Source organism: Schistocerca gregaria, chromosome 1 (assembly GCF_023897955.1).
Source record: "Schistocerca gregaria isolate iqSchGreg1 chromosome 1, iqSchGreg1.2, whole genome shotgun sequence".
Classification (NCBI taxonomy): domain Eukaryota; kingdom Metazoa; phylum Arthropoda; class Insecta; order Orthoptera; family Acrididae; genus Schistocerca; species Schistocerca gregaria.
This window is the reverse complement of record NC_064920.1, coordinates 1,068,605,906-1,068,625,292: the sequence shown is the minus strand read 5'-3', so window position 1 is coordinate 1,068,625,292 and position 19,387 is coordinate 1,068,605,906. Positions and strand designations below refer to the sequence as shown.

Below are 19,387 nucleotides of genomic sequence, written 5' to 3'. Positions count from 1 at the left end.
GCGTTCAAACACGGATGCTGCGCTTCGTCCATATCGGCCGACGAACCACATCAGCTACATCCCGAGCACAACGCTTTAATGTCACTAATCTCTCGGTGAACCAATGCGTCCGAATAATGGAATAGTCGATGAATTTGCGAAGAGCGTCGCTTAAAACGGCTGATTTAAAAACATTCTGTAATCGCCGTCACACCTGACGGCCACATCACATACAGGGTATTCGGAAATTCTGGTTACAAACTTATAGGGCTTGTAGAGGGGACTCAATAGACAATATTTCGAGCTGGAACCCATGTTCGTTGAAAACATGTTTGCTAGGCAGGTACGCAACAGGCTAGTTATTGTGGGGTGCGATTACGTCGGATCGGCTGATGTAGTTGACGTCTACCCTACCTCTGTTCTGGTTCAAGCTTCATTCACGTGCCTGTGAGTGTTAGAGCAACATCGTTCAGTACAAGTCTGCAGAATACACCGACGTGATCCTTCTGTATGGGGAACCTCACGGCTGCTTGTCGCCTTTATCAAGATCGTTCTCAGTAACGCCCGACTCTATCGCGCCCCAATTGCGCAACGACTACGAGAAAGAATTAAACTTTACCGCCAGTACGCGGATTTGGTGATCTAAGGAGACGCTGCACACTCAGATTAACAGAGGTCGTACTGTAAACAACAGTTTTGGGCAAAATATTGTGGATGAATACAAACATTCGATACAATTATGGAACATATAAATTTTTTATTTGCCATAAGTCGCATGAGATTTAATAATAATAATAATAATAAAAGGCTCTGAGCACTACGGGACTCAACTGATAAGGTCATTAGTCCCCTAGAACTTAGAACTAGTTAAACCTAACTAACCTAAGGACATCACACACATCCATGCCCAAGGTAGGATTCGAACCTGCGACCGTACCTGTCTCGCGGTTCCAGACTGCAGTGCCTAGAACCGCATGGCCACTTCGGCCGGCGAGATTTAATCATCGATCATTTGCCAACCATCTACATCGAGTACACTTTCAAGATAATCTTTACTGCGAATGTGATGGAACAATAGCAGGGCATATCAATTTTTTAAAGAAATTTTCGCTATTTGACTGTCATTGATATTATTATACATAATTTTTCTTTCAAAAAATTCTACATGAGTTTGTTTTCTCACGAAGGAAACATCAGATATCAATCAATTTTTTTCCGAATGTAAACTGTATGCAAACCAATAAACTGATTTCATAAACAGTGAATCCTCTCACCGATCCTTACCAACTAATATAGTAGCTCTCCTTTGTAAAAATAATACTTTCTTTTTAAAACTATTTATGAAGTTTTTAAACAAAAATCCCTAAAACAATGACAGATTGCTGCATGGTCTTCATGACAAACGCCACCAGTAAGAAGTTGCATACCTTATTTTCCGCAGTACACTAGTCACTTCAGAATCACGCTCGTATCAAGCCCAGAAGGAAAAGTGTCAAATTCAAATATCTGTCGACGCCGATGTCGCTATGTACTATGCATAGCCTCAGACTTGAGAAGGGTGAGAAACTATATCAACTGTGTTATGTCTACGGTACCATCCTGGCATTTTATTTCTAATGACACTTGGATACCACGAAATCCGCGGATCTGGATGCGCAGATGGGCATTTGTGCTCCACTCCTTTGCATATTAGAGTCCTACGTGGTAACCACTGCCTTACCTCACAAGCTCCGGCCGTACTATGACAATACTTATTCAACGTAACGGAATCCATACTCTGCAAACCACTACGAAGTGCACGACAGAGGATACTTTCACATACTACGGTTTCTTCCCGTTCGCTCCGAGTATGGAGCGCTGGAAGAATGACTTCGCAAAAGCCTCTGTGCGCTCTGTAACGGCTCTAAGCTCATCTTCGCGGTCCCTATGAGGGGACGACACGTAGGAGACTGTACTACAAGATATCCCACTTAACATTAGTTCTTAAAACTTCATAGACAGGCTTTTGCTGGATCGTGGCGTCTATATTCAAGTATCTGCCGATTCAGTTTTTTCCCCAGCATATAGGCAGCTCCTTTCTGGGAATCAAATCCGTGACCATTCGTATTGTCCTTCCTTATATACACCTTAAACACCGCCAGTAAGTGAAAATGACCGTGCCTCGTTGAATGAATAGGTTCTCGTCAGATCAACGAAATCAAGCAACGTCGGGCATGCCAGTACTAGGATGGGTAAATGCCTGGATACGCCACTTGCTGTCGATTGCTTTCCCTTTGCCTTTCGGCAAATGAGAGGAGAGGTGGTGGCGTAATGTTTTTGATAACCAGACTTTGCGCCAATGTCCTGGATTAAATTCCATACATCTCATGACATGGGACACTGCTGATGGTGACGCGTCCGTCAGATGCAGACATAAACTTCGCCGGTCCCTTGGTGCTACGCGAGAGGAGTAGACTGTGTGCCGGCACCGGGTTTCATCCTTTCATTTCTACTGTCGTCGTCGTCGTCATCCTCCAACAAAAACATAACATCACACTAAATACATCCATTAGTCACCTACACTGATCAGACACACTACAACACACAACTTTCACACTTCGCGAAGAAAAGGTACCATGGTAGTCGAAGGACACAAAAATATTTCTAATTAGGCGGCTGAACCTGGTCCTTCAGGGTCTAACAGCCAATAGTTCACTGTTTTACCTCTAGTAGATCTGATTTGGTGTGGGGTCCAACACGCTTCAGCAATGCTCTACGATAGGTCGCACGAGTGTTCAGTAAGCAGCTGCCTTAGCAGATTGCATCTTCCCCTGTCTACCACGTGCTTTAGCTACGACACAAGCTCTGATCATTTCATATCCCTTCAAACTGTCAGAGCCAGGTATTTGTATGAGGTTATTGATTCCAACTACGACTCACTGATATTGTAATCATGGGATACTACCTTTTATGTCAGAGATCGTGACCAGTTCCACACATTACATGCAGTCTTCAAACCTAAAAAAACATTTTTAATTAACATTGATGAAATTCGAAATAAGATCGGAATAAATTCACTGACTTTGAATAACTTAGTGTCAGGTATATTTGGTACATATGTTCTACCAGTTAGTGATATATTAAAGTTTGTGCCGGACCAGGACTCGAAACCAGGTCCAGCACAAATTTTCATGTCATTAAAGACGTGTAACATCCGTACGCCAGGTTATTCTCATTCAGCGAATTTATTTGGAGATTCATAGAGTCTGACCTGCCCTTGTTAGTCTGACACCTATATAGCAATATTCATGAAAACGTCCTTGCCCAATATTTTAATGGAGACGCAACAGAACCACACTGATTTGACAAGTAATATTTCGTTTGAATTAAAGGTTTACACGTATTTGAAATTGGTGAAACAAGAGGCTGCAACGCAAACATGTCAGCTGTGATAAAGTTAGCGCTGTGAAACAAAAGATTCAATATCATGCACCATAACCTACTCAGATTATATAAATCCTAACACCTAAACGACGTGGGGCACTGAAAACCATACCACCAGTCTCATAGGTGCGACTTGATTTTAACCATGTCTCAACATACCACACCTCCTTTTAAAAAGTTATACACCCATTTTATGCCATAGAATTTTAATTAAAATTTAGGCTTATTTTTACCATTAATGTTAATTCACATTTTAATATATAGGCTAGTGACAATAGTACCTTTCCGACAGTTTAAAAATTTGTAATTAATGTGAAATTATAACACACACACACACACACACACACACACACACACACACACACACACACACACACAGTTATATACGATTCCAACATTTCATAGTCCTTGATATCATTTTCATGGTCCTTGTTATTTTCATTATGCACGTTCTGTGGCTTAGTACTGCCAATTCAACTCCACCTCTAGGCGATAAAGACACTAAACTGTGTTGGTAATCCTAGATAACAGAGCAACGAAACTATGCTTTGTGCTGAGACAACTGATTGATACATACCATGTGGTCCTACAGCACAGATAACGCTGGTTCACCGTAAGATTAATGGACGCGAAGAGCATGCATTAGTGCTACAATTTCAAAGTATGCGACGATATGTTTTTGGCCCTTACGGATCCAAGCGCTTCAAATACTGACGCTGCACAATAGTTTCTGCTTTTACTCTGCTATTTTTTCCTAAAGTCAGGGAGTTTCGTGAACACCCACGAGGGTAAAATTAGATCTTTATGTAACGATCAGTGGAAATGGATACTGCAACAGACTTTACGAGACAACAGTTCGTCCAGGGACAGCTCTCAACAACACGACGGAAAACTATAGATGCTGGATAGATGGTGTATTATCAAAATTTTGTTCACTAGTTTGGCAGCAAGTGGCATGGTTTCTGTAATTTCTACCTGTTGATCGAGAGCCTGCGTCGACAGGGCGACGTATATAAGCGCAGACAGATTTGCGCAGCGCTCAGCGCTGTAGCCTATTCTGATATCACATGGGCTGTGCTGTGCCGGTGCACCGACGCAGTCTGCGCACACAACAAACCGGTTACTGCCCGACGCGCCGCGCCAAGCGTCTGCGATGCTGCCGGCGTTGTTTTATTTCCCCCTCTCTATCTCCTTCTCTTCTTCTTCGTTTCCATCTGTGGCACGAGATGATGGAAGCAAGGTGTTCCCTTCCCGCCGAAATTCCGCAGACTTCAGTAGCCAAACCATGCGCGAAAAGCACCCTGCATCGCCAGCTTCGTGGTTGCCTTTGATCAAGGCACTAGAGCAACACGAGTTTGAACATGAATACCGATAATCTCGTTATGGTAACCTCTACACATAATTGTATTAGATACGCAGTCAAATCGATGAAGAAATTTGTAGAGAAACGTTAAAAGCACATCGACAAACAATTTTTGTTCTACAGCATTCAACTGAGTCATATTTCATCAATCTGTCTGCACCTCTAAACAAAACGCGCGCGCGCACACACACACACACACACACACACACACACACACACAGATCGCTGCTATTAGTACAAAGAGCAAACACTCATCTACTTTTATTTTACACGCGAATTATGATATTGGGCGCAAATTCTATAGAAGTTAGTAAAAGACAACTGAGGGACTCTTAACCACACAGAACGAGGTTGCGTATATTGTTTTGCGCGAATACGTCTTGCCGGGGTCAGATGAATTGCTGAATTACAACTAGTGAAGGAATAGTCGAATACGAGCATATATTTACTGTTGCTGCTCAAAATATTTAAAAATCAGCTTATAAAGCATCAGTGTTACTGACACTGTAACCTAGACAGCTAAAATTAGCCCATCCTCACTGAAAAAGCCAGACGCAAAACCGTATGCGAGCGCCACTCCCACCCGGCTCGGCACATGCACAATAATATCTGTCTATCCGGTATGTACATATCACTCACGAAATTCAAAACAAGGATTAACATGTCACACACACACTGTTTCAAACTTTCATTAGAGTATCAATAAAACATTTTTGGGATGTTACACTACCTGTAAAAAGAGACATACGCAATATCTTGGTTGAAATTTTTATGGAAACACGTCGCAAGTATTTACGGGTCTTTACGATATTGTACATATAACTTACAATTACACGACGGTTCGAAACTATAACAAAGCTCTATCTTATATGCTTTTTTTGCTTCTGAAAAAACGTCCACATAATGTCAACAACATACACTGCAAGAACCACTGCATCACATTTTAAACCAGTAATTAAACAACTGCCATAGTCAGCAAGGGATGTTGCCTATAACACCCTTATAACAACCCGTATGTTACAAACACATTTAATAACCTAGTACTAAATCATACGAGAAGTACATGTGAATTTATATATCAAATTAGGCTTGTTATCTACTGTTGAATTACGTTCTATTCCCTAGCGTTACAAACAACCTGGTCTTCACTGTCAGTGTTAAAAAAATTAACATAAATTATTGAATCTAATACTGAAAGTTAAATATTTGTTTCATCATTCCAATTTAGTTTTAAATTCATAAAATGTCAAGAAAGTAAGTCTACATACATGATTACAAACAAGAGACTTTCATAGAATAAATGTTTTAGATCTGAAACAGTCAGCGATAAAACAAATTCTCTGTATTGCTCGGTATCAAATGATTTACTTTTCCGTACAATATAATAGCTATACAGCATACTTCACTGTTACAGCAGTGTAACGGTTATATTTCACAATTCTGAATGAACATTCCAGTAGAGTATGTTACAAGACGCAGCGGCTCACACTGAACAACAGACATCGACTCATTATCATACGAAATAATGCTTAGCAGTTCCCTGTATTTACATTTTGGCAAAACCTGTCAATGCGGTAATTCCAATCCAAAACACAAATGTCAAGCATAGGCTGTTATGAACGCCACCACATGCACACAAGTTTATTTACTGAGTAAAATTAGTTGTAGAGCATACCTCACCACTCTCTGCAGCGGGGGAGTTTTCAATGATGTCATAAATTATAGGTGGTAATCCAGCTGTGCCTAAAAGTGAAAAACCTAAACCACAAGAATCACTCCTCCGTAGCACTACCATCAACTCCTCAGCCATGTTTAGCTGACTGCCTACATTGATTTACGAGTCCGTAGACATTCAAGCCATCTGTGCCCTACTGCGCAACATGGTTCTGATAATGACCGTAAGATGCCACTACTTTCGCGGAACCACCGCAAAAGCGGGGAAGATCTGCACTGAAATTAATCTGGGTTAGACGGTAGATCTGTGTGCGGGCTGATTGAGAGGAAAGCTCAGTCAAGTTGTTTAGCGGGCGTAATGTATGATCATGGTTTCCTGCGTAATTATATAAACGCTTAACAATCACCTCAATATTGAGATAAGTTGCTTTCCAAAACTTTAAAATACAAGCCAGGAAGAAGAATAAGTTATAAGTGTTGGAGAAATAGTGGCTTTCTCCAAGAAGGCCTGGTGACTCAGCAAATAATGTAATCCTTTGAGTTGAGGCTGCAGTCTCTTTACGAAACAATTTTGTGCTAACGACATAATCGAGTAAAACATTTTTAGGACTGATTCTGCGTATAAGCTATCGGAAATTATCAGTCGCTCTTCTGGTAATGATTTCCGACCCAATGAAAATGAAATTACTTTACAGGAGAATACTAAATGTTGGAAGTGTGTTATAGCAAGCTTTTCAGAAACTTGTAACGCGTCACAGACAGTAAAACAAAATTTAAGATTGTCTACTGAATTTGCTTTACGATCGATTTTTTTTTACATTACAGAAGTATTTGAAGGACTGCATGTATTTAGTAAAGAGTCTGCGATCATTTCTAAATCGGCATTTCATTTTTCCTTTTCATGCAATACAGGTAGTTACCATTCCGAAAATTCTTCTGTTTCGTTCTTGGCAGTGCAAAACACGAGTATGCTGCGACAGCGATACATGCAATCTAGTAGGCGGTGACATTGTTTATGTTATGGCGGACGAAGAGCTGTTGAATGTGTTGTGAGACTTGTGTATGTGGTTCATATTCTTGTTTTTATGGTTTAAAGTTAACCCAGATGCGTCCTCACGCTCGTCGTATAACATGGGAAACTGTTTCTGCTGTCGGAGGAGCAATAAAGTTGGGCCTTCAAGCGAGAGTCACAAGTAATTGAAACAGATGTAATCCCTTGCCTGTCATGACAGACGAAAATGCACGTCTTTACATTGTTTTTCTGCAATGAATCATAATTTTGCGTTACATATTTCGACCGGCACAAATGTCTCATTGATAATTGTGTACAAATCCTTTCATTAACGAATATACGTTCATTTCTTGAATAAGTGCACGCACTGTTTTCATCCTGATATCTGCACCGCCACTGCTTTCCTATATTAGGAGCAACATAGCATATTTTTTGATGCACACTTGATGCAATATATTGTGCGTCCTCATATACTTAAGGACGGTCTAATTTTTGTTTCTTCTCTTCATTGTGCCACATGTTTAGATGCCTGATTTATCATTCCATTTACTGTTTTCTAATTTAATTTTACGAAAAGACTTCAGAGTAAAAAAGTTTTATTTATTTCTCACGAAGAGACGCTCTTAAACAAATTTAGAATAATTTAAGGCCTCTCAATTGCCGTTTCCCAAGGAAATATGCTTATATTTATGTTAAACAGTGATATGTAAAAAAATGGCGCTTTAGATGCAAGTTTCTGCTCGATTAGTATGTTTTCTTATTAATGCCTTACTATTTAATAACTTTTTATAAGGCTTTATGATTGGAGCACTACACATCTCCAAACTTTTACTGTTACACTGCCGATTACAGGGCGCATCATTGTTCCCGATTTCACAGATTCCGAACAAATGGTGATGACCATGGGAGTTGGGAGGGGGGGGGGGGGGCTATTACTGCGTATATAAATTAGTAGAGCGACCTATTAAGATCACTGCAACTCTGTGATAGGTCGAGGCGGAAATTCTACTACCCTAATGTAAACGCTTGCTGTCTAAACAGGAAGCACCTTCTGCCAATGAACCTCTGATGCCAGCCCATTACATAATGATAATGATGATGATGATGAGGATAGAAGCCATATTTTTGCCCTTCACTCATGTGAAAGGAATGAAAGTACATACAGTTATTTTTACAATTAAAATAAACAAAGTAATAGGAGGAAATATTTGCTGTATCTTAAGAAAAAGGAACAGATGGCAATGGTGAGAATGGTGCTATGCTGGAGCTGAAAATGCTGTTTCTGGCAAGTCCATTGATGTAAGCTCCCAATAAGTGCAGTGAGGTTAGTGGAGGAGGACAAAAGAGTGAAGGACAAGAACGATGGAACAGTGTGTCAGAGTGAGCTATTGGTTGGGGAGGGGGAGAGGGAATAATGGTGGGCTAAGAAGTGTAATTGATAAGTGGGGTCTGGCAAAGGAAGAATAAAGGTTGGATTTATAGTGATCAGAAGGCTAGAAAGGCTATGGAAAACTATCTGAGGAAAGGATTTGGGCCTTAAGGTTATTGTTGGTATGTCGTGTACATGTGAGTGCACACTCCTAGTTGGAAAGCAGAACCCAGTTGAAGTTGGGATTGGATATTGTGCGGAGCTGGAAAGAGGAATGATGTATTGGCAGTGGCCTGAAATTGGGAGACAATGAGGTCTTGATCTTTGGATTTATGATGAAATATTGAAACTCCTTATCAACTAGATAGAATGTCATTTGCCACCATCATGTGCCATTTTTGGGTGTGGATGGGATTTCTGTGCCTGCTAATCAAATGTGAAACCTACTGTGATTAATATAAAGATTGTATAACATCAAAAAACTATCTTGACAAATTAAATTTTTGTTTTATGGCTGCTTACTATTTCCTATACAGGATGATTCCACGATAATTCTAACTTTCACTGATGGTGGACAAGCATAAATGCATAACTTTGAGGTATGGGACTCTGGTCCAGAATGACCAAATCAAAAGCTATAAGCAAAAATTGTTCTGATACCTCTTACTGTGGAATACTTTTACTGGTACTTCTGTGGCTAAGATTGTAGAATAGCCAACTGTCAAAGGTGATAATATTGACCAAAACAAGAGAAAAAAAATTGTTAGTAAACAGGAGTCTAAAATGCACAGCTTGAGCTGTCTCTTGTTGTTCAGTAGAAGAGATGTGTTTCACAATATCGAAGATGAACAAGTGCTCATAGCTCTTACGATACACATTTTAAACTCTATGTCAAATAGACTTTTTTCATGTTTCCCCTTAAAATTGCCTAGCCTGCAGTCTTAGCAACAACAATACTTGTACATGTATTCCACCGTCAGAAGTTTCAGGATGGTTTTTGTTTAAAACTTTTGACTTGGTTGTTTCCAGGCCTAGGTCTCTTACCTCAAATTGATGCATTTACCCTTCTCCACCATCCCTGAAAGTTTGTAACTTTATCACAGAGTCATCTATGCACCTAGGAAGTTTAGTAAGTCATTTGGTAAAACAAAGAAAACAGAGTACCTGGCTTTGTCTTCAAAGTAAACTTTTGTTTATGTTAATAAATCTGCCAAAAACTGTCAGCAACAGCTTCTTTTGAATTCAGTTTATATAATTTAAGTCTTTATGCTCCATCACTACACCAGATATTGGTAGTACCAGGAATCATTCCTGCAGTGATTTGGAGAAAAGATGCATTGTGCTTGCACCTCTCAATGAAGTCTCCAGCAATTTTCAGCCAAATTGACTTTTTTTGTGTAAATTGAGAACGAATTACACTGACAAGCCAAAACGTCAGATGTTGGATGCACTCTGGTGGCGTTGTGGACATGTGATGCAGTAACAGAAGAAAGTTAGTGGAGCAGACATGGATGGGGGAACTCCCGGGTGAAGATGCGGGATGCAAATGGAGAAATCCATTAAGTTATTTTGTCAGAAGGCAGATTATTATTACACAGATTCTGTGAACAAGTATCTTAAAAAGAGATGTTCACGTGCTACTGTTTTGGGCATCTATGGAAAGATGTAGAATGACAGTGAAACTACCTCTAGGTGCTCAAAGGTGGGATTCCACAACTCTTCACAGAATGGGGGGTTTGGGTGCTTGGCTGCTCTGTAAAGTAGGATAGATGGTGATCTGTTGCATCAGAAGAGCACAATGCTGTTGGATGCACGAATTTTCTGGAGCGCACCATTGTTTTAACATGGAGCTCCGCAGCAGACCACCCCCTACATGTTGACGTGTTGACCCAACGTCATCATCATCAGTTATGATTGCAGTAAAGACCATCGGAATCTCACTGTCAATCAATGGAAATATGTTGGCACTTTGGGTGAATCACATTTTTGCCACACTGGGTCGATGATCGTAACCACAAACACTGTTATCGAAGTGAACGGCAGCTTGAAACATGTGGCACGCCACAGACGCAGGCCGTTGAGAGCAGTATTATGCTACAGGAGACATTCTCTTCTGCTTGTATGGGGTGTGTGGTAGTAATGGAAGACACATTGACAGCTGTGAACCACCTGCCTCCCTTCGTGTTTGATGTATTCCCCAATGGCCACACACTGTCAGGTGGCTTGCGGAGTATGGATGTAGATGTAGATGAATGGCACTGTCATCTTTCAGCGGTATAACTGTCAGTGTCTTGAAGTGAGAACAGTGCTACAGTGGTTTGGGGAGCATTATAGTGAACTCAAGTTGATGTCTCGGCGACACCAAATTCGCCTGATCTAAATCCTATGGACCCATTTGGGTCACTATCGAGCACTGTCACTGCATACGCAAATCAGTGGTCCATTATTTACATGAATTAAATGTCCTGTGCATAGACATCTGATGCCACATACCTTCACAAACCTACCAACAAACTGTCGGATCCCTGAGATGCAGAATCCATGATGTATTTTGTTCAAAAGGTGGACAAACAAGATATAACACAAGTGGTCATAATGTTTTGGCTTATCAGTGTATCTCTGCACTCAGAAATTTTGTGACATTTTCTTACTCGCCTATAATTTATCCAGGAGCACTATCAAAGACAGTTAATAGTTTTGTGTAATAATGTGTAATAACCAATTTAAAAACACCCAGACAATAAGAACACGCATCACAATTTACAGAACACACTGTTATACATGAAACAACCCCTATCCCAACCTCCCATCCCTGTCTTAAGCTTCCAAGAAAAACTTCATTGCATTACAACCCTACCAACCCAACCCAACCCACCCCACCCCACCCCACCCCACTAGCCAGAAAAAAATAAATCCGGCCACCCACTCCCATTTCACTAACAATCCAGAGCACTTACATTTTCCCAGCTACATAAAATATGAAAAATACTTTACCCCTGTTGTTGTTGTTGTGGTCTCCAGTCCAGAGACTGGTTTGATGCAGCTCTCCATGCTACTCTACAGAACACTTTTCATACTTTTCCACTAACAGTAATCATTGACGTAGCCTTTCTCCCCCCCCCCCCCCCCCAAATCTTCCATATCCCTCAGCAGTATTTCAGTATTTATACAGGCCTCAATCTTGTAGTCTTTCAATTCAGTGTTATCATTCACAACCAATTGATTATATCTGCTACTATCCAACCCCCTGGTATGAAGCATACATGTCAGGCTCAATGGTAACCCCCTCTGCTACATACTCCATTAAAAAATTCAAAACCTGCTTGCTATCATTTTCAACCACCCAGAAAACTAAATTATCAGAATACTCCACCAGAAACAACTGCCCCAAAAACCCAAAGACCCACTACTTTGTGCCCTCAATCAATCTTCCTCGTCCCAAATGTCCACTCATCTACTTGAACTATTACCCCCAGTTCCCTGATTATCAAGTATACCGTATACATTCCCCACACTCACCTCTATAGAATGAAAACGCATCAACTACTGTCCTTTCACAAAACCCAGATTCATGCTTGGTATGCTTAACAGATGACTCATAATAAAAATAATGTGTCAACAACATAGTAGTAACTTATGGACTGAGTCTCAATATCTCAAACTACGATCCACACCTGATGGACTACTACATGTAGCTATTAGAAGATTGTTGAGAGGACACCTAGTCAGTTTCATATGATTACCACATATGTGGCATTTACAGTGCCCCAGTAACAGCCACTTTTGCAGAAACTTAGTAGTGGATTCAAGGTCCTGCAACCAGCTCCCCAACATTGGACTGTTGAAAATGACTTTTCGAATCTTTGATGCACAAGGAAAAACAGCTCAATCAAAATCAAACAACTATCTAATCAAGCGCACCTTATACTACAGACAACATAAAAAAGTGAATATACCAAAGAAATAAAAGAGTGGATACATGTTTAGTTTGGTTAAGTTTGTTGGCATATTGATTAGTATATTGATATAGGAATAGTCATAACACCGTACAGCACGTGCACAGAACAGTTCTACACATTAATACATATAAAATTAACTTATAATGAATATAAAATTAAAATTTACAACGTATTAAGAAATTTCACAGTGAACTAATGCATTGGCCTCATACATGCTCTCTGGTGATTTTGATATACGTGCAGTACACATTGAGGAACACATTTATCACATCTACAGTTAAAAGAATATACAAACAAGATATTAAATTTTCGATAACAGCATGACTGAATGACAATGAAGAATACAAGTGTCTGTTAGTAATTCAGGGATTCAAAATGTTCATCTTTTTTTATAAAAACATTTATTTAACAGCTAATTTTTTAATTCTGACTTAAATTTTCTCTCAACTTCAATTCCCTTGATGCAAATTGGCAGAGCATTATACAGCTTTTTTCAATAATGACTCATATGTTTATGAGTTTATGTTTCTCTAGCTCTTTCTACATGCATATATGTGTATTGTAATTACATAAATATGAATTCATACATAAACTACTAAATGTGTTCTTGTATACAGTAAACTTTTGGATAGGGTTGGTTGATTTGGGGGAGGGGACCAAACAGCAACGTCAATGGTCCTTTTGAATATATAAAAAGATGATACTGTAAGTATTTTTAACTGTGTGAATAAGAGCTTGCAGCATGTTTGTGGAAAGCTGCATGTAATAATTCTAATAACTATTTTCCATAATTTAAAAATGTCTGTCTAGTGAGATTTTGTTATACCCCAGAACATTATTCTGTAAGATACAATAGAATGGAAATAAGGAAATTAGACTAATCTTGCATATTCTGTGATCAAAACTCCAGAAATTATTCTTAGTGCAAAATATGCAGTGCTGAGTTTTTTTGGGTATGTATATGACACAGTCTTTCCAGTTCAAGTCATGATCAATGTGCGTGAACAACAATTTTTTACACAGTGCTTTCTCTAGATCATGGTCAGTCAATAATAAATGAAGATCATCATCATCATCATCATCATCATTTGCTTTACTGTACTGTATGTAATTTGTTTTATTTGAATTCAGTGTGCACTTATTTGCATGAAACCATTGCTACACACACTTCAGAGCTTCTCATCTGTAGTGGATAAGGATTCTCTGCCCTTGCTTGTAATTATGGTTATATCATCTGCAAATAACGTGATTTTGGATGAACTGTTGGGGTTTTTAATGTCTTTTATATAGATCAGAATGATTAATGTAAAATCTCATATAAAGATGTGAAACAAATACTAACAGAGAGATAGAGGGGCTGGCCAGTACTTACCTCAGCTCAGTACAGCCAATAGATACACAAAACAGAACAGAAAATTTACATTCCTAGCTTTGGGAACTTTGTTTCTTCATCAGGGTGGGGAGGGGGGTGGGGGGGTGGGGGAGGACGGAAGAAGGGAAAGTGGATTCAGTTACTCACAGCCCAGGTTATGAAGCAACAGGGAAATGTAAACAGGGAGGGAATCAAGGATGACAGAGGGAAGCCCTCTGACAACCATGCCTCCATCCTTGCTTCCCTTCATGTTTACCTTTCCCTGTTGCTTCATGACTTAGGTTGTGAGTAACTGTATCCACTTTCCCTTCTTCCCTTTTTTTTGTTAGAAAATCTTTAAGATATTCCTACAACAAAGACTCAGGTGGGGGAAAATCAGAGACCGCGGGTCCACAACCCCTTCAAAATAATTCATTGGTGAAAACCCTGATCCAGGAAATGTGGCGTTGATGACTGTACAAACCACAGCGTTGTCAGGCTGAAACCATGTGTACTGTAGGTGGTCTTCAGCTATAGTGTTTACATGTTGTTACAACATCTACAATAGTAACCCACAAATTGCAACACCTACTGTAGTAATCTGCACATTACTACACCTCCCCCACCACTAACATGGCACATGTCACATTTGAGTAGTGCACCGTTCGGCTACTTCAGGCCGCCACCAGAGGCCACTGACGTTGAATGTTGCCTCAGTCGCCTGTAGCTGATAGCTAGTGGCCACTGCAAGCAAATGCTCTTTATATTGCTGTGCACTGGCTCTGACTAGCAGTCTTGCACTTATCAGTAAAATGCATTGTACTGCTTGTGCTTGTGCTGTCATGCCATTATCTAATAAACTGTGGATTGCTTATAACCGTGTTTTTTATTGTGTCTGGAGTTGGAACACAAGTGACGACATGTAGACCTTTTGCATGCTCAACTTCAATGGCTGTTTTTTTCGTGTAACTTCTCCATGGAGGTGGTGCTTCAATCACTTCTCCACCAGCAGCAATTTACTGTGACCACCTTGGAAAAAGGCATGGCTATGTTGATGGTTCTGGCTCCACCATCTCAGATGTACCTGCCGCCGTCCCTACCGAATGACTATTCTGCTGAAGATAAGAAGGCTTGTGAAAATGGCTTCTCCAGCACTACATTGCATTTAAGGTGATTGATGCAGACACTTTCGAGGCTTTGTTTATGTCCACCTTGCACGTACCAGCTGTTGTGTAAGTTAGCCTCTTTGCATGAATTGGCCCCATACTCTTTTGATGTCACATGTAGTTTGTTGTCTTATTATCATCACAAGTGTACACACATCGTTGCCACACTTGTAGAATCCTACTAGCGTTACAAGCAGCCACATCAGTTTTATTGGTCTTAGGCAGTAGAGCTACAGGTTTTGAGGCATAAGTGTTGCTTTATTACTAAAACCTCCACGGAATTGTGTGCTGGCTTCATGGTTGGGGATGCAGTTATTCGCATAGCACCTAATAAGGAAGATCGTCACAGAGCCCATCAGTGTGAGCATCTGTTCTTCAAAGGAATTTTAAGCCTTGCCCAGTCCTTTGAAGTTTTCTGTGCTGCAGTCCGCCAAATTGAAGCACGGAGAATGTTGCTGTTATTGATAGCGAACCATATCGACAAATAGTGACAGGTTCATCAAATGAAGAGGAAGTTGATGGCATTCAAACCAGGAAACCCAGCTGCTATGGAGAACCACATAGCCAGCAACAGCAGGGTCACTGTGTGGTATTTGAAAGAGCTGCATGCCTGAGGCAGTGGGCATCATGCCACGAGTGTCACAAGAAAGGCCACGTTGCATCAGTTTGTTGTTTTTTACCTTCCTCAGAACAATTGGACATTGACATTCATTCTGTTTCATCGTTGTCTGCAGGTCAGAATAAACTTTTTTCGTAATGTCTGTGCTGAACAAACCATTGTTGCTGCAAGTGGACACGGGAGTGGCTGTTTCACTCCTCAGCTTGCAAATGTACTCATGTCTGGGCTCCCCACATTTGGCATCTGTCAGACAGTGATAAGCTACAATAAATATCATACAAGGGGATTAAAAAAAAGAAAAAGAAAAAAAAGGGAAGAACATTTCCGTGGGCAGAGCTTGTGTAGTACGCATTTCTGGCACTAGGCGTGTATAGCACAATTCATTGCCGGTGCCGCCTGTGTTGTTGGCTTGGCTTGTTCTGTTCATCTGCAATGATTGGTTTTGCTAATGCTGTTTTGTTCATGTATCATTTCTTATGATGGCAAGTTTAAGTGAACAACGTGCAGGTTGTGAAATTTTGCTTTCTACTTAGTAAAAAATCTGAAAGCTCATAGATCCTCGACAGACAATTGATCAACTGTCAAAGATTTGTGGACTATTTTGGTGCTCAGTTCAGCAGATTTTAACAGAAGATTTTGGAAAGAAAAGGGTTGTTGCCAAGTTTGTTTCTTGGATTCTGACTAACAATCAAAAGGAACGTCACGTTGAAACTTGTCGTACTTTGAAACAACAGCTTAATCCAGATTTACTGACAAAGGTCATTACTGGTGATGAGTCATGGCACTACGGTTATGACCCAGAAACAAAGCAACAGTCAAGCCAAGGGAAGACATCATTGTTACCCCATCCAGTTATATCAAACATCAAAACAAGCTAATTTGCTTTTTTGGTGCCAAGGGTATAGTTCATTCAGAGTTTGTTCCCCCAGGCCAGACCATCAATCAAACCTTTTACACAAAAGTTTTAAGAAGATTGCGCAGCAGTGTTCATTAAAAAAGACTAGATTTGTGGCAGACAGGAGTTCCACCATGACAATGCACCTGCACACACAGCTGTCTCTGTTAGTTTTTGGCAAAAAATGCCATGATTCTGATGTCCCACACACCTTACTTGCCTGACCTGGCTCTGTGCATCTTTTTTCTTATTCCCACACATGAATTGGGGAATGAAAGAACACTGATTTGACGACTTTGAAAAAAACGAGAAAAAATGAGGGGGAGCTGTCAGCCATTTCTAAAAATGACTACAAAAAATGTTTAGAATAGTGGAAGTACTGGTGGGACAAATGTGTTAGTTGTAGTGGAGAGTATTTTGAAGGGGATAAGGTTGTTTTGTAAACAATTTGAAAATATATAGCTCTTCTTTTTTTTAAAAGCACCTCGTAGTGCTGTTCTTGGTCAATTTACAGCTGCCATGGCTTACAAATCTGTTGTTCATCCTCTCACTTTTACGTGAAAAAGTTAGATCACTTAACGTCTCTAGGCATTGTTTGACTGATTTCCATAAGTCAGTGGGTTACACCATTGGTGACCGTCAAAAACTTATCAGGTCTGCTCCAACTTTGTGCAGACTTTAAAGTTACCATCAGTACGCAATCTCTTACTGACACATACTGTCTCCTTCGAACTGATGAATTACTTACAAAATTGTCTGGGGGCCAAATCTTTCCCAAAACTGACTAAGATGAGGAATACCTGCAGGATATGTTAGATGAAAAATCCAAACAGTTGCTGTTGTGAACAGGCCCTTTGGTCTTTACGAATATTAACATTTAATATTGGGTGTGGCCTAGTGTTGCATCCATTTTCCAATACTTTTTGCAGTAATTCACGCAGAGGTTCCTTGCTGCATCGACTATCGAGATGATACGGTAGTAATGGGTGCGAAGGCAGAGAACACTTATCTAACTCTGTTCTCTCTTTACAGTTTTGCAAACTGCTGGCTTTAAGTGTAATCTTATTAAGTCACAACTTTTTCACACTCTGTGTATCTAGGTCATGAACTTTACAGGTAGGGCATTCAATCCCTGAAACAGCTGGTCGTCGCTATTACGTCTTTGTCTCGTCTGACCAGTTTCTGCGAACCACAGGTATTCCATGATAAAATGCATATTATCACAGGTTTCTTGCTGCTGCAGACACTCTGGCTCTCCCTCTGCACCAGCTGCTTCATAAAAATGTAGCTTTCACATGGTCGCTAGCGTATGGGCACGCATATGTGTGCCTTAAAAACAATGTACAGACTGTGCCTTGCCTTGCAGTCTTCCATCATGCTTAACATTTAGTCGTGGCCACAGATGCATCCCAGCATCAAGTGGGGGTGGTTCCAGCCCATTGTAATGAATGTAGTGGCTCTGAGTCACCTGTCCCTTGTGCATCCAAAACACACAATGCAGCTCAGCAGCACTACCCACAAGTCGAAAAAGAAGCCCTTGTGACTGTTTATGCTCTAAAATAATTTTATGTATTGTTATATAGTAGGAAATCCCACTTACTCCCAGATCCTAAACCTCTGGTTTTCTTGTTTCACCATTCAGCTGAATTATCTGACAAAGCCTTCAGTGTTGGGCCTTATTTTTGTCGAGATATAATTGTGAGATCCATATCTGCTCTGCATCACAGCACACAAATGCGGATGCATTGTCTTGACTGCCCATGGGGCCCGTTCGGGTGTTTGATCAGGAAGAACTGTTGGGTTTTCAGTTTCACAGAAGTAAGACAGACTATTAATGGCTTCCTCATTACCAGCTCCGGGAGCATCAGCAGCGGTTGCAGACCCAGTGCTTAAAGTTGCATGCATGACAATGTGGGTAGCCTGACTGTACACTGGGCTGGACATCTGATGCGTTGTGGAACTTCACTGCTTTCCGTCATCATCTTTCCCTGTGAGACGGTGCCATTTTCTTGTCGACGGAAGGGGGTATTCCCAGTGTTGTAATTCCAGCAACACTGCATTGCGAGGCTCTCAACCTGTTAGGTCAAAGTCATTGGGGAGCCTCCAACACTAAACAATCGGCATTTCAACACATGATCTGGCCTGGTATTGACTGTAAGTTGGAGCACCGGCTCATGACGTGCCACAAGTATTCAAATAACAGGTGGCACCACACACTGTTTTATCCCCTTGGCCAGTGCCTACACTACCTTGAGAAAGAATCCATATTCATTATGTAAACTGAGGGTGCATGGGGGGGGGGGGGGGGGGGGGGAGAGAAGGAACTATTGTCATCAGCTGCATCGTGAATTTATGTGGAATCAGCGGCAACAACTGAAAATGTGCTGGACCAGATTTTGAGTCTGGGATCACCTGCATACTAGGCAGTTGCATTTAATATATGTTTGAATAATATCGCCAGTGGGCATATTCAGATTCTTCGAACAGTATAACTTCTTGCACATGTGTATTGCACCCATCAAAACCGAACTCTGAACAAAACTGCATGAACATGTCTTATGCCTTCCAACTACTTTT

General features: G+C 40.6%; 2 protein-coding genes across 11 annotated transcripts in view; one reads left to right on the top strand and one right to left on the bottom strand.

The window, feature by feature from the left end:
- Nucleotides 1-6,636, bottom strand: part of LOC126281501 (PH and SEC7 domain-containing protein) — an 814,448-nt gene extending 807,812 nt beyond the window's left edge. For 5 of the 10 annotated variants that reach the window (XM_049980563.1, XM_049980572.1, XM_049980580.1 and 2 more), the window contains exon 1: nucleotides 6,441-6,634. In XM_049980563.1, the coding sequence (XP_049836520.1) occupies nucleotides 6,441-6,575 (135 nt within the window). In that variant the 5' untranslated portion in view covers nucleotides 6,576-6,634. Of the gene's footprint in view, nucleotides 1-6,440 lie in introns of all 10 variants that reach the window. The other 5 variants (XR_007551283.1, XM_049980516.1, XM_049980525.1 and 2 more) reach the window with 2 other exon arrangements.
- Nucleotides 6,637-7,451: 815 nt separating this feature from the next.
- LOC126281494 (ADP-ribosylation factor-like protein 13B) overlaps nucleotides 7,452-19,387 on the top strand; it is a 187,673-nt gene continuing 175,737 nt past the window's right edge. Inside the window, exon 1 of the mRNA XM_049980503.1 lies at nucleotides 7,452-7,499. The gene's annotated coding sequence lies outside the window, so the exon portion shown is untranslated. The remainder of the gene's footprint in view (nucleotides 7,500-19,387) is intronic.